At 40.7% G+C, this 27,882-nt stretch overlaps 2 protein-coding genes across 24 annotated transcripts in view; both read right to left on the bottom strand.

The window, feature by feature from the left end:
• Positions 1–22,670, bottom strand: part of LOC129179361 (potassium channel subfamily T member 1-like) — a 59,462-nt gene extending 36,792 nt beyond the window's left edge. For 4 of the 23 annotated variants that reach the window (XM_054772518.1, XM_054772523.1, XM_054772520.1 and 1 more), the window contains exons 1-3: positions 22,475–22,669; positions 17,263–17,311; positions 16,145–16,315 (exon numbers count right to left, since the gene is read on the bottom strand). In XM_054772518.1, coding sequence (XP_054628493.1) covers positions 16,145–16,315; positions 17,263–17,311; positions 22,475–22,541 — 287 coding nt within the window. In that variant the 5' untranslated portion in view covers positions 22,542–22,669. Of the gene's footprint in view, positions 1–1,342; positions 16,106–16,144; positions 16,316–17,262; positions 17,312–21,635; positions 22,224–22,474 lie in introns of those variants that run through there. The other 19 variants (XM_054772511.1, XM_054772514.1, XM_054772517.1 and 16 more) reach the window with 11 other exon arrangements.
• Positions 22,671–22,764: 94 nt separating this feature from the next.
• Positions 22,765–27,882, bottom strand: part of si:ch73-29c22.1 (kelch-like protein 20) — a 33,406-nt gene continuing 28,288 nt past the window's right edge. The window contains exons 7-9 of the mRNA XM_054772539.1: positions 26,526–26,737; positions 26,320–26,426; positions 22,765–25,554 (exon numbers count right to left, since the gene is read on the bottom strand). Coding sequence (XP_054628514.1) covers positions 25,497–25,554; positions 26,320–26,426; positions 26,526–26,737 — 377 coding nt within the window. The 3' untranslated portion in view covers positions 22,765–25,496. The remainder of the gene's footprint in view (positions 25,555–26,319; positions 26,427–26,525; positions 26,738–27,882) is intronic.

Here is a 27,882-nt window from a genome sequence, read left to right as displayed (position 1 = left end):
ACCTATGATCACATTATGAAGGAGTGTAAGACGATTCCAGTAACAACCAGTGCAGCCCTGGTGAATTCCATGCCCAAGTAGATTAAGGTAGTGCTATAATGGTGCTCAAAGTAAATATTGACACTTTTACATGTTCACTGTGAGTTGTATGCTCTTTTGTGAGATATTTGCAACAATTTGCATCTGTACTTGCAACAAGGAGCACTGATACTTGAATTTCTCCAGTTAGAACATAATGCAGTTCTTTTTTCTTTACTAAATAGACATGAGAACACTTTGCTAAACTCTAAGCTATCTATGTCGTCAACCTGAACCACAAGTTAAAAGACTTCCTGGCCACCCAAACCTAACATAATGCCATCATTCTTTAACTTAACGTCACAGCAACACTTTTCCTGATGTACTATATGACGACTCTCTGCCACATGCACTCTGTCATACAGTATGTTAGCCAAAATATAGCAGCTAAGCTACTGACATCTTGGCAGAGGCACCTTTCATTTACTGATGAACAGCTAACTTATACAAGTATGTAATGGGATTGTTTGTGAGGTTAACTCAGTGAATCGCTGCAGCATTAGAAAACAGATATCAGAGCTACAGGAAATCCTCAGCGGATCTTTAAATAAACTGATTCTCCTACTGCAGCACCAGAGTTGTGCAGTGGTCTCTGTAAAACTGCCAAACAAAGGGACTACATTTCTGTTTTCTGCCAAACTGGCTTTAAATACCCTGCAGGAGACAGGACCACATACTTACCTAGCTACTGTAGATATAGCTATACGCAGCATATAAAATATTGTGCTTTTATTGTAGTTGACATTTGTTTTCTTAAATCATATCATTCAGTCTTTGGCGTGATGTCAGTATGATCCCCTATGGTTTGCATTTCCCCTATATCTGCTTGCATGTGTCCAAAATTCACCTTTTTATGCAGACAATGCATTAAATGTTTGCAGGAATTCCGCATCTGTGCAATTATGTAATCACCGAAGCCATTAAATGTATCTCCTATGATGCTGAGTGAGCGAGGCGAACAATGAATGACTGTATGTGTATTTGCAATCTGTCATGAAATTGACACAGAGAGGCTGGCAGGTTTTGATGAGCCCATATGCTCCTCAGTGCGTAACGACCGCACTTGCTACTTAAGTGTCCGCGGGAAATAAACCTCATCGAACTGAAAGATTACATGGTGATGAAATATCGATCACCGTTCAACTTTTGCCACGGGTTATTTGCGAGAAAAAAAGACGTATACGCGCATCGTTGTGTTGTCGGCAACGCTGTATGGTGGTGGTGGAAACATGCGGCTTGAGGCGGCTTTGCCGCAGCTCTATACCTTTGGCCGACATCGCTCCCAAACGAGCCCACCGTCCTCAGAGGGTTGGGGGAGGAATGCACCCAGTTGGGCTCTGGAGTTTTCCGCACTTCGGTCTTCACGTCTGGGTCGATCTCCGAGGGTGACGGTGTCAGCTTGGCGCCCGCCATGGCGCTTTATAAACACCCCCTTGGGTGCTGCCTCCCGTAGACGGCAAGCAGGTTTCCTTCTCCGGGCGCCAACACCGGCTCGGTCAGCGCATCTTCGGCTCACTCGGACGAGAGGCTTCCTCGCTTTTGCATCAGCGGATCTCCTTCTTCCGTTAGGCTAAGGGGAGCTCCAGCTTGCCTCCTGCTTGTCGAGAGCTTCTCCATCCCTGATGGAAGAGCGCCGTCTCCTTGCGTCGTCACGATGTAACGTCAAAGCTCTCAACCAACGAGTCCCTCTAGCTTCTTACATCACTTGCAATTTGCGTACATTGTTTTCCAATTATTCGGCGAAGGTGGCGACTATCGGAACCTTTTCGAAATGATGGCTTATTAAGATCGACTCTAACTGCAGCACACTTCTCCAATCAATAGCATCTTGTCAGTTGAAAAGAATAAATGCATTTTTTTTAAACTAAGCACGTATCATTCATCAAAATCTTAAATTATTCAGCTTCTCTCAGAGTATTGTTGTGACAGAAAAAAGCAGGCTATTATAAAACAGCCATAGTCAAATGAGCAGGTGGCCTCTTTAAGTATACATATGTACCTGCAGCTTTCGTATTGTTGCCATGCAAAACGTGTTTGAGAAGGAGGCCACCTGTCATATGTTAACGATTGTCTTACTTAAAAGTGGGAAAAAAAGATGCTTATTGTTCTACTCACTGGACACTTCATAAGGCACACATGTACAATGTAATAAGGAAAGAAATATAAATGTATTAAAGCTGACTTCATTTAACAACTTGTGTACTGGTTTTATCATACCAAGATGTGGTCTCATACTGCTAAGCAGTTCTCAGTAAGGTTGCCAACTCCCTGAAAAACAAATAAGGGACACCTTGTTTAGACACCGATTGTTTTTTTTCCCCCCTTTATTTGTGTGAAACAAATTTGACACAAACCTGATTTAAATTGGATCTCTGAACTAACTGCATTGCTTGTTTGTTTTAAAGGAAAACTGCACTTTTTTGGCATTTTGCCCATCATCCACAATCCTTACCTGAGACATGAACATGTCTTTCTCTTTTCTGTGTTCTAATGATATAAAAACAGATAAAAAGAGACAGCTCGTGACTGCACGTATGGGAAAAATGTATTCTGCCTATAAAGTCATCTGAAAAAGTCTCCAAAAAGCGCCAAAAACGCTCCATTTTTTTTATTTGTGACATGCATATTAACCAAGGTAATTTCTGTAGATGCCACCAGTGCTCATGTTTTTTTTTTTTTTTTGTTCGTTAACGCGCTCATTTCTATGCTGCTATGTGAAATCAATACACCGAGAAAAAATCATAAAACATTGTTGGAGGTTTTTGCAGGTGGCATTTGTGTCCCGTCGTGTCCCTGCGCACTGTCGCCCCTCCATTCGTGTGCATGTGATGAAGACGCCTGCATCCAACCAGAACTGGACACGCGGGACCAAAGGGGGGTAAGTCACTGTTGAAATAGTCCACTGCTGATGGGGAGGTAATACAACTTCATGTAAAAAAAATCAGAACTATCCCTTGAAGATTGCAACGTGCAGACTGCAACGTATTGAGAGGGGTGTAATATTTCACCACGCTTAAGTACATAATGTAGTATGGTAGCCATACAGGCAGAAGGTTTGATGAAGCTCTTGTACTGTGCCGGTGGACCTAATGTTGTGGCGAGTCAATGCAAGTTACTGTTACCACTGTCTGTGTACTGCCAACTGAAAGTTAACAAAATTCTTATATTGTAGGTACCACGGCTGTTTTATGAGGACTTCATGGAATTAGACAAAAATACATTTCAAGGAAAAAAGCGGTCATGCTATCCCAATTGAGTTGCATGAGTGACTAATGCAACACAAGCCTGCACAGTGCTTTCTTGTAAAATGGACGGTGTACTTTACAAAACAAGTTGACCAAGTAACTTCAGCTACACACTGAAATGGTGGTGAGCTGAGGAAAACCTAATGAAGTGGCGCCAGTGGGCAATGCCACACGAGCCGTTTTCAACTTGCCAATTGCACTGTGTGCTTGAATGAGGCACCGATCAACTCCTCTGTGGCTCCAGCCTGCACCGAGTGTCTCATGAGGGGCGTTCGCTGTGTTTGACTGGCCAATCACAGAGAGTGAAGATGAATACACAATGAGGATTTTCTTTCAGGAGGTTCTTTCACGATTACGGATAGTGATGAGATGTACTTGTTTCATGCTCGTATTCGGCAAAAATGCATTGTCAGTAACGGATACTTCATCCCCACTACAATGCTAACGATATAGTCACATTTTAACAGCAACATCAAGCTGGATTAGACTCTTCACTGAAACAAAACATCCATCCATTGCTCAACTGTAATGCGCAGGCTACGGGATCACTGCAGGGCCACAAGAGATAGCTGCTTTAAACATAGCATGCTAGCGAGCTAACTAGTTAGCCTCCGATTTGTTTATTCTAAACTTACGAAAGGGTTTCAAACCGAATGGGGAAGAAGGACAAAGTAGGAAGCCAAACTCTTACCACTTACACACGGAATGAGAGGAAAACCTTTTTTCACACTGTCATGTCAAACATGCCATGGCTGACTCCATGCAGTGTGAAGGCAATCTAATGTAATTTCATGTAACATTACTGATGCCTAGTGACCAGAATACTACATATAACTTATCTTTCAATATTTTTTCAATATAATAGTCCATAGTCAACCACGAAACAGCGGCCATTTATTAAGAAAGTAATTTTCAAAAAAATGCGATAGAGTGAGAGACGACTGTACAGTGGAACCTCGGTTTTCATCATTAATCCGTCCCAAAAGGTCTGACGAAAACTGAAACATACCACGAGCCACACCGTGGCCTAGTGGTTAGCATGTTAGCCACACAATCAGGAGATCGGGAAGATATGAGTTCGGAAAGGTGAGCGGCTGTGGGGAGCGGAGGGGAGAAGATGGGACAGGAGGGGATCCACACTTGACTTGAATCACACCAAAAACAACTTCTCAGCATTGTGAATTTCAAGAACGCACAGACAACTGTGCTCACAACTTTATTTACATCAGTGGATGCAATCACATACATTTATGGCAAACAAAATGCGGCTTTACGGCACGTCACAGTGTCACGATGCTGCTGTACGGAATGCTACAAACATCTTCTATTCATATCATGTGTGATCTGTTTTATTAACACCTTTACACCCTTTGCAACATGAGTTTCTCGTGTCTTTGCCAGTGTGGTGGCCCACAATAGTTAGACGTTCACCAAAAGGGTTGTACCTTTCCGGGGTACGAGTGTGCATGCAGATTGAGCCTGGATTTGTTTGGTGTCTTGATGCCACAGAATGATACAGTACTAGGCAAAAATTGTTATGCACAAAACAGGGGCAAAAATTTTAGTTGAAAACCGAATCATACAAAAACTGGGGCATTTGAAAAACCGAGGTTGCACTGTAAACATCGAAATTCATTCTGCAACTAAACAATGCAAGTGAACAAGAAGGACATATGATTTTGCAAATGTAAACACAACACTCATCATTGCCCTTGAAAGGAATGTATGAGCAATTTACCCTTCTGGATTAGAGAGGGACCTGGGGGAGGAGGCTTGCTTCAGTCTAAAGATGCTGTGAAAGCTAAATGTTGATGACTGCTGAAAATATGCCTACATCAAACATAAATGTGGTTTATGTTAACGTAAGACACTTACTACTGTACATCATTAAGTGTCATTTATGTGTAAGAAAGGAAACATGAACTGTCGAGTGACAATCTTGGAGATGATGGAGATGCAGACAAGTAGCAGAGCTGGAGATGCATTGATTGGAGCAGAGAGACATTTAGTGGTAAAATGGGGAACTACAGATTCATAGGGCTCTCTAGAATCTTATCAAAAATGCTCTCCATTGATTTATGCATTTACAGCTAATGACACAGATGGCAGTAGAGCCTCGCTTTTTGCACTGCAAACAGCAATAATCAAAGGAAACTGTTAATAAATGAAGCACCAAATTAGAGATCCACATTGCAAATATGATCTGAGTACCACCTCTCGCCCGATGTCAGCTGGGATAGGCTCCAGCACACCCGCGACCCTAGTTAGGACAAGCAGCATAGGAGACGGATGAATGGATGGATCTGAGTACCATTTGCACTGAACATTACAAGTTATTGTTTAACTTATATCCTGCATATATTTAAACATGATATCATGATTCTGCAAGTTCATTACTCCTGCATTTATTATTTATTGCTCATGTATACCCAATCTCTTTATTGCGTTCATATTTATTGGTTTCTATTTATTTATACTACTTATTCATGACTTAAGTTTCTTCGTTTTTTTTTCCCTACATCACTCAGGAAGTTATATACCTATTGCAACATATTCTCCATCCCTATTAGAAAATACACACCTAAACACAGGAAGTCAACACATTTTCGATGATAATGTAAAACATGAATTACTGTCAAAATGTTAAACAAATGGTGAGAATGGATTATCAGTAACAGACATGGAGATGGGGTAGGATTAAATAAGCTTTGCTTCTTCCAACTCCTTTTTGGAAATAATGAATTCAACAGTAAATATATGCCGTTACTTAATGTAACAGCACATACTGTATGTAATGCTGATAAGTATGTCAAGTATGTCCAAAACAAATACACAATTACCATTATTATTTACACAAAGATAAACATATCCTTGTTAGAGTCAGAGCACAATTGATGCACAACCACCACAAAAACAACAACAAAAAAAATGTGTCAAACTGATTGCTGTAGAGACACTACATCTTTGTTCCACCATGCTCACATTTCAACTTGTCAAATTGTGTGATGGAAGTGGCGGGGAGCTTGAGCTCATATTACATTGGCTCAGAGGATTAAAAAAAAAAATTGTCTTCATTATGTACTGTGCTTTTTTTAAGCTATAATTTCCAAGCAAAAGCCTCCCTTGATAGAGCTGTGATGGGGCCAATAATCTCAGCGCAATCTGTGCTCCCCGCAAAGCGCCACAATCATGCTGAAGCTACATGCTCCGTGCAGCAGATGGGCGCTGAGAGCTGTGATGATGCCTCTTCTGTCAAAACATATTAAGGCAGCGAACTGCCGCTGCTGTGGGCGAGCAGCAGAAGTCTCGGCAATGCCACTGGCGAGCTTGCACACGACACAAACACACGCACATCACCCTCTGACAGTGCTCACACAGGGAGGTTTCTGTTATGTACTGTTGTTTGTGACTGCTGTTTTTTCCCACTAGCCGTGTATTGGTTGTAACTTTATGTTCTCCTCAGAAATTAAAAACGTCAAGGAAGGAATGATTAATTAAAATATAAATTCCCCATGTCGACAACAGTTTCCAAGTGTAACTGTTTGCATCTCCAAACAAAACAGCTGAACTTGAGCTTTTGGGGACTTTGTGTACAGAGTAATAGTCAAAGGTTTGGACACATGTCCCAAGGCAGGGTACACCCTGGACTGGTCGCCAGTCAATTACAGGGCACATGTGGACAGCAACCATTCACACTCATGATTACACCTATGGCCAATCTGTAGTCTCCAATTAGCCTAATATGCATGTTTTGGGACTGTGGCAGTACCTAGAGTAAACCCACGCAAGTATGGAGAGAACATGCAAACTCCAAGCTTCAAACGCACACGCTCCATGGTGCTGCCCCAGTTCAGTTTTGGATTAAGTATCTAAAGATCCATATCGTAACTCAAAACTGCATTGCTGGGGGGCACAAGAGGACTTTAGACTTTATGGCAGGGGTGTCCAAACTTTTTCCACTGAGGGCCACATACAAAAAAAAAAATCAAAGAATGCGGAGGGCCACTATTTTTATGTATTTTTATAAATTTTATAACAAGGCAAAAAAAACCCCTATGTACATATATTTAAAAGGCAAAGATTTGTGTTATTATTACTGGTAGTATCAACATTTCAGCTTTTTTCTTTACATTGTATGTTTTTGCTCTATTTTTCCCCATGTTTGCTGTCGTTTTTAGTGTTCAATTTCTACAATGTGCAATAAACAATAATAAATGAGTCACAGGCCGCAAATAGCCCCTGGGCTGCACTTTGGACACCCAAGGATTATGGGAAAGGCCAAATTGATTGACTTTTAGCTCTTCTGGTAGGAGAGGAGTGTGGGGATAGCAGAAAACAAGCACAAAATTACACGTATAAACACACAAATCTGAGTAAAACTATTAAAGAAAGATAAGGTGCTTGGAAAAGTCCAAGCAAACAGGCTGTCAAAGTCACGACTGGTAGGCACGTGAACTGACTGCCAGCAGGCTTTTGCTTAAATCCATCCATGTGCAATGAACAAAGAGGATTTATTGATTATAGGCCATTTTCCTGATTGCTTTTTACTGACAAAACTCAGATAAAACACCTCATAACCCATTTGAGGCATAAGTGATAACAGATGATGAAAATGTAGAGAGACTACTTAAATGCAGCATTGAGGTATTGTGCAAACAACTTTTTAATCTCCCACTGTTACTGCTGAATAATTCTCCAAGTGACGCTGCATACCTTAAACAACACCGGAACCCCCTCCCAATGACCTCATTCAAATGCTTCCATCATCACAGCTGCTTATCACAGATCTGAAAAGCAAACACCTGTGAAGCTAATGAGGCAGGTGAAACAAATCACAATTAAGAATGAACACAGTAGGGACTCCCACAGAAAAGATGCAATAGGTCAAAAGAGAAACACTCCACAATCGTATTTTTCTCTGAGCATCCCTTTTAATAGTTCTCCCTGGAGCTTACTTTTAATTGTGTTCCCTGTATGAGTCCTGTGTGCTCAGTAACTATAATATTCCAGATAATTTCCTGTATTAAAATAAATGGAAGAGGGCTGAAAGGCTTAAATTGAGCAGCTTAAGCAAGGTGTATTACTTACACTATTACTTGCATGTAACAAGGAATTGAGCTCTCACTTCCATTAGTATATTCGAACTCCAGTTAGCGCTGACTGATTTGTGACTACACGTAACTCTGCAGAATGTGAGAAAACAGAGAGTGAACATGTTTGGAGCCTGTACTTTGCCAATAATCATCAAAGCGAGAGCACATCACAGACAAACAGTCGCTCTCAAGTCGAGTGCCCCTCCTCCCCTAAGTGTCGCCCACCCACTTGGTGCTGATGCTGGTGACTAACGGCCATCAGTGGTCCAAAGTGCAAACTCGGTTAAGAGGAACTGTGTGTGTCCCTGATAACAACACTCAGTCTGTCAAACACAGCAGAACTGTGCGTGAAGAGGATTTTGGAAAACCTCATCAGTGTGAAATGAGGAAATGTGTCATTCTACAGTCATGTGGTGGTGTCCTAATTCTTTCACGACTGCAAGTAAGTTAACTCTTCTACTCCAGAACCGATGCAGAGAGAAGGCTAAACACTTGGCAAAACATGGACCCCTACCGTGTTGCCCCTAATATTATTTTTCGGACTAATACACCAAATAATGGCCCCGTTATTAAACACAAGTGTGAACCCATAAAGTCCCACACAGCTCAATGTGCTCTACAAAACACTCACTTTAAGTGGTTAGCCGAATCACCATGAAACTGGCTGAGGAGCACATATTTGATCAAAATCAGATGAAAAACATGGCCGCCAGTGAGCAAACTGTCTTTGCGGGGCCAGGGTGCGACTTTCATTGACCACGAATGATTGTAAAAGGATTGCTGTATTACATGCATGCTAGCATGCCTTCCAAAACATTTTGAGCACAACCTATAGGGGTCACCACAAATGTAATTTTAAGTGACTGCATCTCCCTAACAAACTTAAAACTCATATTTGCTATTGACTAGTTACATGCATAAGTGGCACACAGAAGCGCAGAGAACTCCACCAAGGCCGAATAATCCTAGTTTGGATCAAAACCTGATTGTACCCCTTCACAGATAGGACACTTGCATATAATATGCCTGAATTTTGTTAATTCTTTAGTAGGTGGGGCCGTTGTGCCTAGCAACTGAGTTAGTAAAGTGCAACAACAATTGCTTCAATAACCTGACATAGTAAATGTATGGGAGTCACTCAATGAAGTTACCACCTGTGTTTTTCCTGGGGAGAAAAAGTGACAGTTTTAGATTTAGCCTGAGGCGTTTATTTGTTTGAAGCGGCACTAACATTGATTATCCTGAATGCCAGTATTTCAGAAAATATCGTACAATGCTATAGTGAAGCTATATTGTCTCTACTGTGGAGATCATTCATCATTGTGATACCCCAAGCAATATGATATGGCATATTGAGTGAACAGGGGAACGATTTTCAGCGGAAAACCTGAAGAAGAAAAGTGCTTTATTAGTCTCTGGAGGGGAAATTCAAACAGTTCATTGTGTTGTTTTGAGCATTCTACAGTACATACGATCAAACACATAGAAATGTTCTAGTGAAGAGGCTGCACAAAACACACATGGGAGAAACCTCTACAGCAACCAGTCATAAATCAAAATGTCATAAATTGGCCTTAATTGGGAATACAATCAGCCAGACATCCCCAAGCAAAATATCTTCACACTGAATTTGCTCTCTGAAAGAAAATCACTGTAGGTTATGAAGTATTCCGTCCTTTCAAAACAGCTGCTAAACATGTGCAGCAAATGGGCTGTTTGGAGCCCCCCTGAGATAAAGATCTTCACTACATGGCTCCCCTTCATGGTAGGAAATGTTTCACTGCTGGGTCACCCATTCTGGACACCTTGTCTTGACTCAGTGAGGCGTTAAGAGGTGATTTAGTAGCCAATTAACACTGTGCACATTCTGTTGACATCGTTCCATCTGCATGCTGTCTCAAATGAATGGCGAGAAAAACAACACGATCAGACAGAGAGGAAAAGACTGATAGAAGCAATTTTCTCCCTGCAGCTCTTTGTGTTTTCTACCTTCTGGATGTATAAGAGGCTTGCTTCTATTTCCGATGGTTACTGAGACAAGCCCCCTCTTGGCTGGCTGACACGCTGAGAAATAAACCCACACACTCTCCAAGGTATAATCAGAGCCCCATAGGTGCACACATGCGGACACACACACACACACTACTAGGCCTGACGGCACACACAAATACATCACTTGTTAGACACTCACACAATCCTCAAACAGACTCTGGAGATAATGACAAATGTGGACAGAGATTCCCTCTAGAACCCCTACACCCACACATCCACACAAATAACACACATTCAATTATCCCGTCCACTTAGTAAAAGTGGCTTAAACAAGGGTTTCCCAACCTGAAACACCCACAGTTATGCTCACTATAGCACTCCATTTTCATCCTGGGACTCCACTTGGGAAGCTGCACTCATGACTCACACTTACAAAATCCCTCATTCTTTGGCACTATAGTTCATCTTCTGAATGCTATTTTAGTACCTATTTCATTAAGAAGCTCGGCCCTAATCGCTAAAGCTCCCTCCTTTTTCCTCCGCTTATCGCGGGGGCAACAGTCTTAGTAGGGAAGCCCAGACTTCTGGTCCACGGCCACTTCCTCCAGCTCAACTGGGAGGACACCAAGGCGTTCCTAGGCCAGCTGAGACATAATCCCGCCAGCGTGTCCTAGGTCTGCCCCGGGGCCTTTTCCTGGCTGGGCATGCCCGGAACACCTCACCAGGGGAGGCGTCCGGGAGACATCCGGACTAGATGCCCGAGCCACCTCACCTGGCTCCTCTCGATGTGAAGCGGCTCTACTCTGAGCTCCTCCCGGTTGACTGAGCTCCTCACCCTATCTCTTAGGGTGAGTCCAGCCACCCTACGGAGGAAACTAATTTCAGCCACTTGTATCCGCTATCTCGTTCTTTCAGTCACGACCCAAAGCTCATGACCATAGTTGAGGGTGGGAACATAGCTCAACCGGTAAATTGAGAGCTTTGCCTTCCGGCTCAGCTCTCTCTTCACCACGACGGTCCGGTACAGCAACCGCATTACTGCAGACGCTGCGCCGATCCACCTATCAACCTCACGCTTGAGCCTTCCTTCACTCGTGAACAAGACCCTGAGATAGTTGAACTCCTCCGCCTGGGGAAGGACCTCACTCACAACCCGGAGGGTGCAATCCACCCTTTTCCAACGGAGAACCATGGCCTTGGATTTGGAGTCTGATCCCAGAAGCTTCAACCCCCCCAGTAAATGCTGAAGGTCACAGCCTGATGAGGCCATCAGGACTACATCATTCGCAAATAGCAGAGACAAGATACCCCCAAGAAATTCTGTCCATGAAAATTGTGAACAGGATCGGCGACAAAGGGCAGCCTTGGCGGAGGCCAACGTTCACCGGAAGGACTGAATGGCACATAGCACACTATGGCACACTAAGGCTGGGCAAGTTAATGCGTTGTTATATGTGTTAACTATTTATTAAAATAATTAATAATTGAAATAATAATAATATTTACTCATACTAATTATTTTTATTATTATGAATGCTTGTTTCTCACGGGCTCTGATGAGGACAAATAGCAGGTGTGAGCCTCACCAGAGAGGGCAGCAATGTTCCTAGTCTGCCGGAATTTCAGGAAGAAGTAGTAGTATTGGGGAAAGCAAACATGGAGAAAGGTACCCTAATCTTACTTGGACAACGTCATTTTAAATCTCGACCAGACGGGGGAGTTGACAGAATCAAGGTTATTTGTGCCCCTGCAAAGCAGAGCACTCGGAGTCTGAAGCATCATTTACATGTAGTCAACAGTGGTGGTGCCAGCAAATCACCCACCGAAACAAACAGTAGGCTTTGTTAGACTACGCTGACAAAAGCAAACAACAAATGCCACAGCTCAGTGGAAAGCTACAAATTGCAGGTCCAGTAAAAGAATTCAGTCTGAGGAATGTACTTAGGATCGCCAGGAATGATGGCATGTATGAACTTCCTTCATGACACACATTCACAAGAACAATAGAACACGTTGTACGAAAAAGAAAGGACCGCTAAAGCGATGCTGTTACAATGTACGTCAACTGTCATTCTAACTTCCTAATCCTCAACAGGTGCCTGTTAATTACGATTGTGGCTCTGGACTTTGAAGGGTAACTTGTTAATCCCTGCTCGTGTCAAATAGCTTTGGATTTTCATTTGTTTCAATTACAGTATTTTGGATAAAATGTTTTTCACATTGCTTTCAGATACTTCTTAGACCCGTTTATTGATACTTTTATTAACTGAAAAACATTTGTGTTTACCTTTTATCGGTATAAAAATAATATGCACCCTATTCTTCTCCAGGAAAAGCTCTGATACTTTGTTGTAAAAGTGTGATCACCTCCTGGTGAGCTTCGGTATATAATCCTCCATCTTGGCAGTCAAATTAATTCATTCATTCAGGGCATAAAAATATCTTGCATTTCACTTGTTTGTAAATCGAGCTCTAGCTGTTTGTGTATTTCAAGTTAAAAAAAACACTAGCTTTTCTCACTAGAAGGACATCAGTAACAAGCACCTTCCAGATAACACATGCCTGACCCCTTCAGGATGCATTGGTACTGCAAGTGCCTCCCGTATGACATTTTTGTGTACTGTATTTTATTGTCTGCTTAGCAAGTGCCATGAGCCAACTCAGTATGCATTCAGACGGTAGGCGGGGTTTGCGCACTAAGCCGCGAAGCCACGCTCACGTTGGCCTCACCTTAGGTTTCTTCCTGTATTTGGTTAGGAAAGATGCAAATTCAGCAATTTTTACTTAAGAAAATGTTAAAAATGGTTGGAATCTTAAAGAAAATGCATTTATAATACAATTGAATTGACGTATTAATATTTCTTTTTTTGTTGTTGTTTTTTTTTTTATCATGACAAGTGAGGATATGCCTCTCCTGACCGCATGTCACTGTTTAAAATTCTACTTAATGTATGTGCAAAAAGTGTCTGTGTACATCATGTCATTCAGGTTATAGTAACCCACAAAAGATTGAATCAAGGCATCTGAAATCTTCTTTGCGTTCACATAGCAGTTTTTTCAAATAAAAGGTGAGAAATACACTCGTTTTGGTTTAATTATTGAATTGCACATAACCATGCAATAAATCACACATAAACCTTGTCAACCTTAGCTTCGATGAGTGAGACGTGAGACGCTTTTTGTTTTTTCCACTGGAGTTCAACAGCTGCCGTGGTCCAAGCAGTGCAAGCAGAAGCAGTGTTAAAAGCGTACGAAACAAGTAGCGGCTTATAGTGCGGAATTTACGATATGTGTTGCATAGATAAAACTGCCTCTTAGCAATATTTTATGTCAAGTAAATTCTCTTTACTGCTTGAATACATCAAACCCGACGGTTCATTGTTACAGCGCACTGTATGACAAACGTAACGAAGCAGACACCATAGGCCATCAAGCCAGTGAGGGGGAGGTTGTGCATCTCCCTCCGGGGGCTAATTTGTTTTCAGGCTTTTCACTCCACAAGGCTTCAGCACAGGAAATAACCAAGATCAAAAAGCATGAGGATGCGGTGGCGGATCAACTAATGGCGGGTCCCCAAAGCCCAGTGACATCATCTGCTTCTACTCCATAGCTGAGAAATTACCAATTACAGGACAGTGCCAGACTATGCCTTTAATTGCAGTGTCTTTCATAACGTGCCATGTGCAGGCGTATTTGCAATTTACAGCTGTTATTTGTTTCGGAGATCCATCAGCTGCTGTGTGGATGCACACATATATAGTAAGATGTAAGCACATGCACATGTTCAATGTAATCCCTAATAGGCCATTGCGAATGACTCAGCAAAACAGAGGTGGAAGATTGATGCAGACAAACACACACATCGACAAGATGCAAACCATCAATCTAATGCCATTGCTGCTATATTTGGCTTTTATTTACACATTTGGTCCTGTGTTTTTTGGTTTGGTTTTTTTTACCGAGTCTGGATAAAAAAAGGGAGTTTCATACATAAAACATTGCCGCACTGCAGTCTAATACATCGCTGAACTCAAAGGGAAAGCACAACAAACAATGTATGCGTGTGGTGGGGAGAAGTGGTAAAATATTGGACTGCAACTTTAACTGTTATATGCACAGCAGGGAGCCCTTGAAAATGACGGCAAGAGAAGCGGAACAGACATAGCAGCAAAAGACGGTGACAAAGCAAAACGTCTTATTTAATGTTGCATATGACACGTCATCCATGGAGCAGTGGCATTTAATCTCCCGTTCATACATGGAATGGATCAATGAGCTAATTGCAAGGCACAACAATTCAAACAGTGGTATTGATTTATTGCTGAGATATTGCTACAGCTGCGGGCAACTGGAGGCCTGAGGTGGGGAAGATAACATAGACAATGTGCTGCCTGTTGGATTTAGTGATTCAATTACAATTCAAACCTATAAAGAGGAAACAGTGAGGCAAAGGAGAGAGACATTTATAAGGCAGTATTGTGCCTCACTCACACGATAGCATATTTAAACATTACCAGCATGCGTGCACCGCGTTTGTTTTTTTTGACCAAAAATATGTATGACAAACTAGTAGACCTAATGCAGTAATCATTCCATTCCTGATATATGCCAAGCTATGCTTCCTTCCAAGTTGGCAAAGCCAGGGCCCATCAGACTTTATAACTTTGCTCATATTCTCTGAAAATGCCCTAAAAAGGTTTAGAGCACCATCCGTAAGGCGAGCAGTTTGATTGATTATTCCACTTAATAATCAAGTGGAATAATAATAATAATAATAATACCGTAATCTCTAAGGTTCTGAAATGCTGGTCAACCTCATTTTTTCCCATATGAAATGATGTAAAAATAAATAATTTGTTCTCGTGTCAAACTGTCATCATTAAAAGACCTTTATTAGCAGGACAGCAAAGGTGTAAGTAACATTTTAACATTCTTAAATTTCATGTCAGTATAAAAAAATAAGTTAACCAATGTTAATATTAAAAATAAAGTCTTAAATGACAAATGCAGAAGGTGCAATGTAAAGAAGATTCACGTCACAGAGGCACTTAAACTCTACCTGAACTTGAAATGTTGGGACACTGATGGAGCCTAACCACTTTGAATGTGACCCCAATTACTAAGCTAACCCACAACTTTTTCTCTAAAACCCCTTGTTAATGTTAGCCCTTCTCTCCAAAAAGCAAAACGCATGCCCAGAATTAGTCTGTGCATTCTTAGTTCTCATGAGACGATAGTTTCAGTTTTGTACAACTTAAGGGAATACCTTAACATTTTGATTGAATCCCAAATTGTGCATTCTTAAGGGCATTTGACTTTTGAGGTTCCACTGCATGTGAACTTTAGCAAAAACAATGTTTCGTTTAAAAAGTTGTGCTAATTTACCTGATGTTGGCTTCAGTTTTAATGTGGCTGGTTGGCAAAGCAAAAGAAAGTCTATGGTCCATTTGTTCTGTGGCAAAATTGAAATTATTCTTCCAGCTTTATTTCAGCACCATGGAGAGAGCCATACGCTGGGCTAATTCGTTCCTCTCCTAGGCATCTTGTAACATCTGTTGGTCTGCCTCTCAAACCATAGCAATAATTTAACCCTTAGGAGGCTACCAAATGCTCAGATGACTGCAGTGCAATGGGAAGGAGTAGTAAATGTATTTATACGCACACACACGCGCACACGGATACAGGCTTCAAGAAATATCCCTGGGCAGACTCTCTTATAAGAGCTTTTTACACTACCTGTCATCATTCTGAAAGGTCTGGTCTCCAAGCAGGAGGTCCCTGAAGCGGTAGCGAGGTGGAAGGGGAGGCACCTCTGTATCCACTTCTGCCATCTTAAGAGCTGAGATGTCCAGAATAACGCCCGAGTTGCTGCTGTTGTTCCTCTGCACGGACTCAGTAGAGGGCCTGCTGGGATGACAAAGAAGCATCTGCTCGTCATCATGTTCATGTTGTGTGTGATGTGCTGAAGGCAAATACATCACAACCCCCCCCCCAAAAACAACATTACATTTAATGTTCAGGGAAATCTGGAGGCAATAACAAGGTTATGTGAAAAGGAAAAACAATGTGCGCAATAAAAGAGGTGCTCAGAAAGACAGGCTATAATTCAAAATTAATTAAGAATGCGTGTGTAATTTTACAAAAAAAAGCAAAATGTAACAAGAATACAGATGTAATATTATGAGAATAAGGTAGCGCTTTACAATAAGGTACACAAAAATACAATAGTTAATGAGGAATGAACTTACCTAACCCTAACCACCATTCATTAGTTACTCATTAGTTCTTCAGAAAGTCGTAATTTTGAATAACATGACTACATTTTCCCTGTAATATTACAAGCCACACTGTAACCTACATAAAAATGCAGACTTATTACATATATTGACGGAGGCTGGTAGTCTCATACTTTTGTGTTTACACTTGTGTAGGAAATTTAACATTTACACAAAAAATGTATTCTAATAATATTAATGATTTTTTTTTTTTAAGATGTATTTTTCTTGGAATTATACTGTTTTTTTTTTTATCTTCTCTTTCCCAAACACTCATTTACAAAAACCCAACTTGGCAAACTTAATTATATTACATGAGAATGTGCATTTTACTATAAATGAAAACATGAATGAAAGTGTATAGAGACTGATGTGATGCCTATTTACACTTGTAATTACAATGAATGTAATGAACAGACAGAAGTGAAACTAGAGATGCCAAGACCTTACATGTACATACCAGCATCCACTGCGTGTGCACCTACAGTACTACCGTGGTGGCTACAAACTCTTAATACAATTGAGTAAGTGTTCCTTGTGATTAACATGAATGGAAATCAAGTGCTTGGGGTAAATTACCTGTCACCATGGGAACTTGATGTTCGGCGTGGAGGGCTCATGGCTGCCTCTTGTGGGGTATTCGGTGACGGAAAGCGAGAGACACACAATACAGAGAGAGTTCATACTTACTAACCATTCACCTCTTTAAGAAAGTCAGTGTAACATGATCACAATTCCCGCTTTTGCACTCCTGCTCAGCTCAGCTATAATACTGCGGTACATTGCTTTAATATTAGTGTGCTAACATTTTATTACCTTTGTCACCCTCAGTTCTGTTTCCTTTGGTATTTCTTTTAAAGCAGGATAACATAATTGTCCACAGATGTGAACATGACTGTGAATGGTTATTTGTCCATATGTGTCCTGTGATTGACTGGCGACCAGTCAAGAGTGTACCCTACCTCTCATCCAAAGTCAGCTGTGATAGGCTCCAGCTCACCCATGACCCTGAATAGGATAATCTGCAGAAAATGTGTTTTCATTCCATTCGAACATGATGCGATCCATTCTAGTGTGTGCGTGTACTTCAGTGAAGCCTTGCTAACAAAAAGCTTTAGATGACCAGCCATGTGATTTATGCATCTGGGCACTCTATTTGGATTCCTCTCTGAAGCTTGTAACAGTGGGAACAATAGGTTGGTGGGTAACACAACCCTTGTGTGTATGCATACACATAGCACAGCGTGGGCAGCCTTGACTGGGCCTAATAGCACCCGGGGACAGGCTCTTCCCAATTGACTGTGAAAGTACAAACCCTGATATGACACAAAAATGCTGGCGAGGAAGGGCGAGAGGATGGTTGGACATAAAAGTCAATCTTTAAGAATTCGGTTGATTGTAGATTAATCAGATCTGAGGCAAAATGGTGCGCAGTACTTGGCTGCAACCAGCAGAAGTGCTGTTTATTCTATCTCAATTAGTTTGTAGTCCAAAGAAGGACAGCATCACTTGTAGGAAACGCATGGACCTCCACTATAGCACAACTTCACCAAGCAGTATTTTTATACTCAATAAAACACTGGGATGGAGACAGGAGTTCAGAACATTCCATTAAAAACTAAAAATAACAATTAAGGATAATTTTCCCTGTTGTCTACCAAGGAAATTTAGTCAAATGCAAGTGAATCTGGATTGGAACAGGGCAGGCAGAGTCTATGATGTGCACTCTATTTTACTTTACCTCGACTAAGACAACAGAGCTGCAAGATACAGATGACTGTAAGCTCTTCAACCAGAACTGGCCCTTATGTGGATTCAAAGGCCATGACCTCTGAGAAGAAACATAATGGTTGTGGCACAGCTGAAAATAACTGTTCTTAATGGAGGAAGTGGTGCAGATTTAGGGCAAAGGGGCAGATGGAGCAGGGGGAAATAAGGGAAGATAGAAATGGTTTGTAAATGGAAGTGAGAAGTAATAATAATAATAATAATAATAATAATAATAATAATAAGGTGGCTTAAGTTGCTTAAGTTGTAATATTTAGAAATATACAGTATCTCACAAACATGAGTACACCGCTTACAATTCAGCAAGCACTTCTATTATACCTTCGCCATATAAAAGAAATTAAACCTGCAAATACATTACAGTTGTCAGTGTACAGCTTGTATAGCACTATACAGTATTCCCTCATTTATCATGGTTAATTGGCTCCAGAAATGAATTTCCACAAAGTAGGACTCCTTATTGATAGATAGAATATTTTTGTAATTAGTAAGCATGCGCTGATTGAACGGCAATGATTTCCTTAATTTTGGGTTATTGGCGATTGGCCGATCCGGACCTTTTCTACCTCCACAAAAGGTCTAAAAGTCAGTCACTATCCCCTTTTGCTCTGCCAGACTGACAGGCAATCAAGCCTAATGCTAAACGTAGCCGGTGCAAAGAGCCAGACAGCGGCCTGCTGTTAGCGCTTTTGAGCAATGAAAAGAGCAAAGCTACTGAAAAGGAGGGAATCGGGATGCTTGCTGAAGTTGTGGAAGTTTGGTGTAAATATAGGACAGGGGCCACAGCTGCAGGAGAAACATTTATTCATGTACACAGCTTGTCTCTTTAGCAACAGTCAAGACACCTTCTCAACACACGCAACACACATCCGGCCTTCAAAATAAGAGCACTGCGTGCCACATCCTGCGTTCTTTTAGTAACAAAATAAGGGTCTCATAAAAAATAGCTTTCACCACTACGAGGAAAATTATGGAGTTCATGGCATTGCATTAACCAGCCATTTTCAGTCACTGTGCACTTTAATTTTGGTAAATAATAAATAATAGTTTGGACAGCAATTTTCTGAACATTTCATTTATATATTTGAAAGAACTACCTCACGTGCAGTTAAAACAGCAAATTTGTAGTGTTTCACAGGTATTGTTCAATGCTTTTCAACAAAATAAGATCGGAACATTGAAGGTGCATGCTGTCAGTTCTAACAAAAAAAATATGTATCGGCCAAAATCGGAATAGGCAGGTTAGACTTTATGACGATTGGTGATCAGCCAGAAAATTGTAATGAGTGTCCCCCGAGTAGTTAGAGTGCTCTAGACATGAAATAACACCCCTATAGTCACCTCTACAAACGTATCACCCAATATAGTAGACATATTCAGAGAAAATAAGCCATTTAAGACATAAAGACTCGTGTTCATGTGTGTTGCAGTAAATGTGTTCCCTTGGTGAATTGAGTGGAGTAACAAACAGGAAGTGAAGTCGGGGGTTCCGAGTTGAGTTTTAGTTTTGTGCCCAAGACGATTAACAATGGTGCTCACACTAATATTGACACTTTGGACACAACTGGTACAATTTGGACAGATTGGGTGTACTCTAAGGTGGCTGACAGGTGCAGCAACGTCCTAACGCTCCAAATACAGAAACGATACAAAAACAAAACACACAAACACCATAAAAACACATGCAACAGACAATGCTGCAATCCCATAAATGCTGCAGGACCAAAAACAAATACAAAAGAAAAATGCTGCAAAACACACATAAAAAACACAAACAACCCCCCACAACACATGCAAACAGGAAATGCTGCAACTTCATGGAACAAAACAGAAGATAGCCATTCTACCAGGGGCACCACAAAAGGATATCCGTTTTGAAAGACTTAAAGGAAAACTGCACTTTTTTTGGAATTTTGCCCATCATCCAGAATCCTTGTGTGAAACACGACCACACGTCTTTCTTCTGCGTGTTCTAAAGAAAGAAAAACAGCTAAAAAACATGTGGGAGCTAACAATGCATGTAACGGCAGACACCTATTTCAACAATAAAGCCCTAAAAAACAAAACTCCCAAAAAACACCAACAATGTTAATTTACATAACTGACCTGTATATAAACCAAGCTACAGCGACATTGTTATTGTAGCAGCTAACACGAAGAACTATTTTTCTGGCGTAGTGATGCACGCCACTACCGAGTTAGCGATCCTACTCCAAAACAATGCGATAGAACACCAATCTGTACTGACTTATGGGGTATACGGCAAAAGTGGCTTAACAAACCCAGGCTTTGTGCTTAAGATGCAACTCGACAAAACCTAAAATCCGCAAACAGACTTAATTGGTTCCGCCACGGTGGTTATCAACTTACTTTGTCAAGTCCAGTTTTCGGCTTTGTGCTAAGTGTGTGTACACACGAAAGGGGGTGTTTGCCGTCATATTATTCTACTTTCGCTGAAAACTGAAGCGATCCCAGCTAGTGTATTTTACAAAAAATGAGTACGTAATGAGGCGTTATGAGGAGTTCCCAAAAGATTATGACTGCTTCGCTGAACACGCAAGTCTGACTTTCAACTCAACAGAGCGCTAACCCACTAAACTTGCTCCTTGTGCATTTTTCTCTCTTTGGAACACACAGAAAAGGGAAAGACATGTGTGCTCATGTTTCATATAAGGATTGTGGATGATTGGCTTTTTTTTTCAATGCAGCATTTACAGTACTATAGCACAACCCATTTCTGTAGCAAAGTGTTTAATAAAGACAAAGAAAAACATACATTGTCTATTTCACATCTACTTCAACTTCCTTCTGGGGATCCCACTCATGTCGTGATGCCTATATGATATGCAATACAAGCTGTACACTGACTACTCTAAGTTATGCCATTTATATAGTATTGTCTGTTGAAAGGATGCTTGCTGAAATGTGAGAAGTGTACACACATTTTGGTCGATACTGTACATAAATGATTATAAAGTGATGACACAAAATGTTAACTATTAAGCTACTCGAAAAGCCTGAACTAGTCAATTTCTTCAAATCAATATTGAGCAGGGCTTTTAAAGATAAATCATTACAACAAGCTCGTTACAACAACATCACAACAAACAGAAGTCGGAGCATTATGGACAACACCTAACATAAACAATGCTAACACCGGTTACCTGCCTGCGTTCCCGTCCCTAACCGCGGTCCCATCAGCGTAAACTTGCTTTATGGTGTTCCTTGCGTAACAGCGGGCCTGTTCCACCATTGTGTCCGTGACAAAGCCGGGTCATGTCCATTAAAGCGGGCATTCAAAGCAAACAAAACACGACATGTGTGAATGCAGAGGACACTGCGTCTCGGGCAAGCTAGCTCACAAGGTGGAGATTTTGCACCAAAAAACTAGTCCCAGTCTTCTTCAGCGACTGATTGGCTGAAACGCTGTTAAAAAAAGAATTACGGCACACCTGACAGCTGATTTACATATCAATCCGCCAACCCAACAACCTTGCAGCGATGCGGAGTGACACGCGTGTCCCTTAGCAACAACTTTGTTAGCTAGTTGACGGACTACATTACCCAGGGTCGCATCTTACGTTCCTCTTTATCTGTTTTTCTAAAATAAACTCCTGCGCCATTACGACTGCTTCTTAGACACACCGACTGGTGATAATATGCTACTGTCAGCATCAGCATCTTTCCAGTGGACACACAAAAGGAAGAGGAGGAGGAAGGCACCCATCCATCAACCTGGAAGCACCGATAGGTAACTCGCCATCTACCGGCCAACCATGAATTATGGCTGGAAAGTTGTCACATAACAGAATTAGGTAAGTGAATGCTCATATTCCTCACTGTTGTGTTCCAGAAAATGCAACAGATAAGACTACATTTTGTATTAAAACACACACACACACGTCTATAATAGTAGTAGCCACTCACATAAATTCCATTGCAAACATGCAACTTCTAGCACATAATAAACACAATACACTGTATTTTCCATTTTACTACATACCTGCAGCAGGTCTATCCTCCACCATTTGTCTCACAATGGACCCCCTCAAGTTGAAGAAAACATTCATTGTATACACTCACAATGAGGAGGAGAGGTACTGGAAGGCGACTGTGTCTCCAGAAAAGCTGTTTGCGGCTCGGTGTGTTGTATTCCTTGTGCTCAGCCAGCCTCACCGCGTTTCAGCCCATTATCCTCGAGGGGGGAAAGAGCTCGGAGCGTCATCGTTTTCAAGCCCACACAGCCACTTATGCCGTACCATTTCACTCACTCACTCTCCTCGTCTCACTCTGGATCTTCAGATTTGCACAAAACTTGATCATTTTGTATGACCCTTGTCTTTATGTTTATACAAGGAAAATCACAGAGAGGCACAGATGCAGTATGATTGTAAAGAGACAGTATATTTACAGTACAATGTCTCACACTTACAACATTCAGTATTCTATCTGTACTTAGTTTCTTATCTCACGATAAAAAAAAAACATGTCAGGTATCTTTTCAAAGGTTGAACACAAATTTATTGTTTTTCTCATAAGAAATCATTGAAATGGAATGAATCCGTTCCAGGGTCAAACTGCCACCATCGCTGTACAGAAGATGACTTATGTCACAATTTAACATTCTTAATGGGCATCCAAGTGTAAAAGTTAGCTTATTATTTAAATAGTTATGTTTATGTAGAGCATTGTTCTGCCTTTTTCGTCCTGTGTTTCTGTTCTGTATAAATGGTATAAATTTGGAATGGGGCCATTTTTGGAGCAGTATCAGAGCCGTAACAGAGGCAGGATGGATGCTCACATCTCCCGCCCTGTTGTGTTGAAAGCAATTGTTGTTGTCTAACTGTAAACATTGTATCTCATTATCTGCTGGTGCGATGCTCTAGTGCTGTGTGAAAGGACACATAGTTGTGTCAGTATATGACTTTCGCTGTTTTTTTAATAAAAGGCAAGTGAAAAAAGGGCGGATCTACTGTTATAGTTCTGATGTGTCAATTTTGCGGGATCTCTGTGAAAAAGAGGCGATAAATATGCTAAAACAGCAAAACCCTCATTAACAAAATCCATCAAGCAGTTTATCTTTTGATGTCATGAAGTATGTTGAGGTCTCACAAGATTTGCCCAGAGTCTTGCATGTTACATGTGACGTGACAATGTTTTATGTGCAATTTTTGTGGCATATTTGATCTGCAATTCTAATTTAGAGATCCCATTATACCGTACTTAATCCCCACTTTAGGACTAATACAGAATTATGTTTTTAATTGCGTTTTTATTGTTTTTATGTTTTAGAGTGGTCATTTTCTTTTTACACGTGTGGGACTGCTAAGAGATGCGTGATGGATCGGGCGGGAATGGCAACAAAGTTTTCAATGCCATTGTGCAAAGTTCTGGGTAGTTAGTTTTCAATCAATCAATCAATCCATTTATTTACATACAGCAGCGTCAAATCACAACAGCAGTTGTCTCATGGCACTTTACAAATGGAGGTGACATTCATAAATGAAAAACAAAGAACCAACTGAAACCCCACATGAGCAAGCACTTGGCAGAAACCAGGCTCTGTGGGGCGGCCATCTGCCTCAATCGGTTGGGTTAAGATATAAAAATAGAGTAGAGGGATAGATGGTAGATTAAGCTAGAAGTCTTCGTCTTAGTCCAAGGAACATAGAGTGTCTCTGATACATATCAGCATATAAGGGGTCAGTTCTAACTATATGTTTTAGAAAATAGGTACGTTTTCAGTTGACTTTTACATGGAGAGAGGGTGTCTGTCCCCTGGATTGAGTGGGGGAGATGGTTCCACAACAGAGGAGCCCAATAACTAAATGTTCTGCCTCCCATTCTACTTCTAAAAATTCTAGGAGTGGCAAGTAATTGTAAATTCTGGGAGCGCAGTGTTCTCCTGGGTTGATTGGGTTCTAGGAGCTCTTTAAGATATACTGGTGCCTGATTGTGTAGTGCTTCATATGCAAGAAGGAGAATTTTAAAACTCAATTCTAAATTTGACAGGTAATGAGTGCAGTGAGGCTAATATGGGTGAGATATGATATACAGTATATGATATATATGTCATATATATGATAATTTTAGTCATAAAGATGAAATGTAAAGATGAAGTTGTGGAAGACGATGTAAGATGATGTAAAGATGAAACCATCAATTTCTCCTCGCACACAGCAAACACACAAGTGGTTTGGCTCATAGCATAAAAGCAACGGGCACATGTGACGTAATTGCATGCACCCAACTTTGACACCAGTGTGATGTCAGAGTAAAATAAATGTCTGAGTATATTATATGTTTGTCAAATAATCACCTTTATTTCCAAAATGTATATGCAATTTCATAACATTTGATGTAGTTATTGACAAAACTATCTTAAAAAAATGTAAAACTTTTTTTTGTTTTTTATCATGGGAGGGTCCGAACCGGTCCTGGTGGTTGCGGACGCCTGCGGTGCAGTTGTAATTTATCATTCGTTTTTGATTGGTTTTGTCCTACTATTAAGAGGCTAACTTCTTTTTACACTTGTGTGGCAGTTCATAATGTTACTTAAAAACACCATTAACATTTATGAAGGTTTTATAGATGGTGACAGTTTGACCGTGAAACAGTATTATTATTATTTCTATTATTTACTATGAGACCAATTACATTGTTGTGGACCTGAGAGGTTGTACTGTATTTATATTAGGCACAAAACACTTTTTCCTCTTCTCATATTGTATGTGCATGTACGGATCACCTCCAAAAGACCCCTTTTTCTAAGCAGAGGAGGTAAAAATAGCAAAAGGTAACCTTTTAGCCTGTAATGCGCTTTAATTCAATGCGTGGAGTTGTTTTGTACCAGCGATTTACTAATGCAGCTCATTTTTTGAGCGAACTCTTCAATTATTCAGTCATTATGCTGCTGGGGCTGAAGTGTACCACAGCGTGTCCTGGAGTGAGACACAGACATCCATTAGGCTATCTTTCTCTATCACTACTGTCCCCCTCATGTAATAATGCTCCATTGTTGGGTCTCAGCAAAGCACAGCCACTTTGCCTCCTGGATGCTTGTGCTTCATACTTCCAAAGTGTCTAAAAACAGACCAGAGAAGGGAAACAGTCAGACAGTAAGGCACTCAGATCCAGTAAGCAGCCTTAAGGCTTATATAGGAGCCTCGCATGAGCTGGCCGTATGAATCACAAAGTCACTCTGTTTCGCCGCTAGGCTCGCTCTCTGTTTTGATTTAAATGTCATTGAAAGTAGTGGTGAAGTTTGATGAATCGCAATGGACGGAGTTATTCTATACCTGTAACATGCAAAACATTTATTTAATTATGTTGTTAAAGTACTGGTTACAATATAATGTACACCTGCAAAATCTAATGAGGAGGGCTCTATCAAATAATCAGCCTTTACAAGAGTAATTAATGTAACTATGTTTATTATGGTGGTTGTAGTGGTGTACAACTGCAATGTATCATAATGAGTGATAGGAGAGGGTCAGTTTATACTTTAATATTATAAACTAAAAACCATAACAATTTGAAAATCTGAGGTTAGTATTTTTTTCCAAGTTATATCCTAAATACTTTTTTTTTAAACTAGGGTTGATATGTTTTATTTTATAACCCTTCATGTTAATGTTGGAATTTGCTCATCGGCATGAACCCCCCCGTCTCTCCATCTTGAGTGGTCCTTTACAACAGTTTACTCCCTATTGATTTAGTTTTTCAGGAAGGTAACAGCAATAATGTTAGGTAAATAGAAGAGACATAAGCAACAATGGTTAGGAATGGCTAACAATAAGATGTAAGTGACTACAGAAACAACTGCAGCAGCATAGATTCTCCTCTTACCTCCATGTGTTGCTTTCATGATCGTAAACTTCTATTGTTTTTAAATCAGTGACACCGTCAGAGCCCCCAGCGGCCAGCAAAGCACCGTCAAACACCACAAGGGACACCTTAAACACACAACTTGAGAGCCTTAACTAACAATAACATTTCCTCCGCCACATTCGAGGTGGTAAATCAATACAGAGGTCCCATGTGCATCGACTTACATTGTCCCTCTTGCTTCTCAAGCGTTTGACAGGAGTCCACCTGATGGTGTCCGGGTTGAAGCGCTCCACTGTGCATAGATTCAAGCCGAAGTTGTCTTTGCCCCCGGCCACGTAGATGTGCCCGAGGTACACAGCGCAGCCTGCGTTCTCTCTGGGAGTGGACATGTGGCCACATATCGACCAGGTGCCGTCCTCAGGGTTGTATTTCTCCACTGTGAAAAATTAAGGAAACATATACAGTATTATTAGTATAGATTATAAATATGCATTATGGATATACTGTAGATATTATAATAAATTATTATACAAAGAATATCAGACCGGGGTTTGTTTACTATTTCATACAAAGCTACTGCGCAAATACAATAATGGAGCTGCCTACTGTATAATATTTAAAATGCCTCCCAAAAAGGCCAAAATAAATCTTCATTCATGTTTCTAATCTTTATCTTTAAATATTGTATTCTTAAATGGATAAAAAGCAGACCCTGAACTTGACCAAAATGGGCTGTGGGAATTTCATGGGCCTGCACTTCTCAGAGACAGAAATAGTCAAAATGGGTGGCAGCATGACAACTCTGTTTATCTTTGGCAAAGTCAGAGGGCATTTGTGTGTGTGCATGCGTGCGTGTGTGTGTGTGTGTGTGTGTGTGTGTGTGTGTGTGTGTGTGAGACTGTGTCTGTGTGGCCATATCCGAAAGCTGTCAAAGTATGCAGACGTGTTGTACCGTACAAAATAATCAAGTTAGGTATTTTCTGATGCAGAGGTGGCTTTCTTGAGAAACCTCTAAATAGTTACAAAGTATCTGCTGTACCTCTAGCCGTATTCCGGAAGTCAATGGGTAGCACATGTACAGTCGTCCCTCACCACATTGCAGTTTGAATTTCGTGGCGTTACTCTATCACGGTTTTTCAAACATAATTAATTAATTATGCTGTTTCATGGTTGAATTCCGCCTATTATTAGTAAAAAAAAATAAATATGCATATTGAAGCAAATATATATATCGAAGCAAACATTCACCTAAATTTATTGTCGTGAGATCATTTAGACCTGCAATAATTGCCTGTTCTTGTGATCACCTCTGGTGCTTGTCTCACTGAACAATTACTGACACCTTGTGGCCAATGTAGAAAACTACATTCACAATTAGAATGCTTCTTCTGCCTTGTATTTGTATTTTAGTTCATTTAGCCATTTTTATGCTTGAAAATGCTTAATTTAGGCCAAGAAGAATAAGTAAACTTTACTTAAATATGCATTTTTTAAAAAAACAGGCAGTATTCAACCACGAAACAGCAATCATTTAAACGAGATAGAGTGAGGGCATGATGTTCGAACTGCAATGCAGCAAGG

The sequence above is a fragment of the Dunckerocampus dactyliophorus genome, chromosome 4, assembly GCF_027744805.1.
Source record: "Dunckerocampus dactyliophorus isolate RoL2022-P2 chromosome 4, RoL_Ddac_1.1, whole genome shotgun sequence".
Taxonomy (NCBI): domain Eukaryota; kingdom Metazoa; phylum Chordata; class Actinopteri; order Syngnathiformes; family Syngnathidae; genus Dunckerocampus; species Dunckerocampus dactyliophorus.
This window is presented reverse-complemented; position numbering and strand designations above follow the sequence as displayed.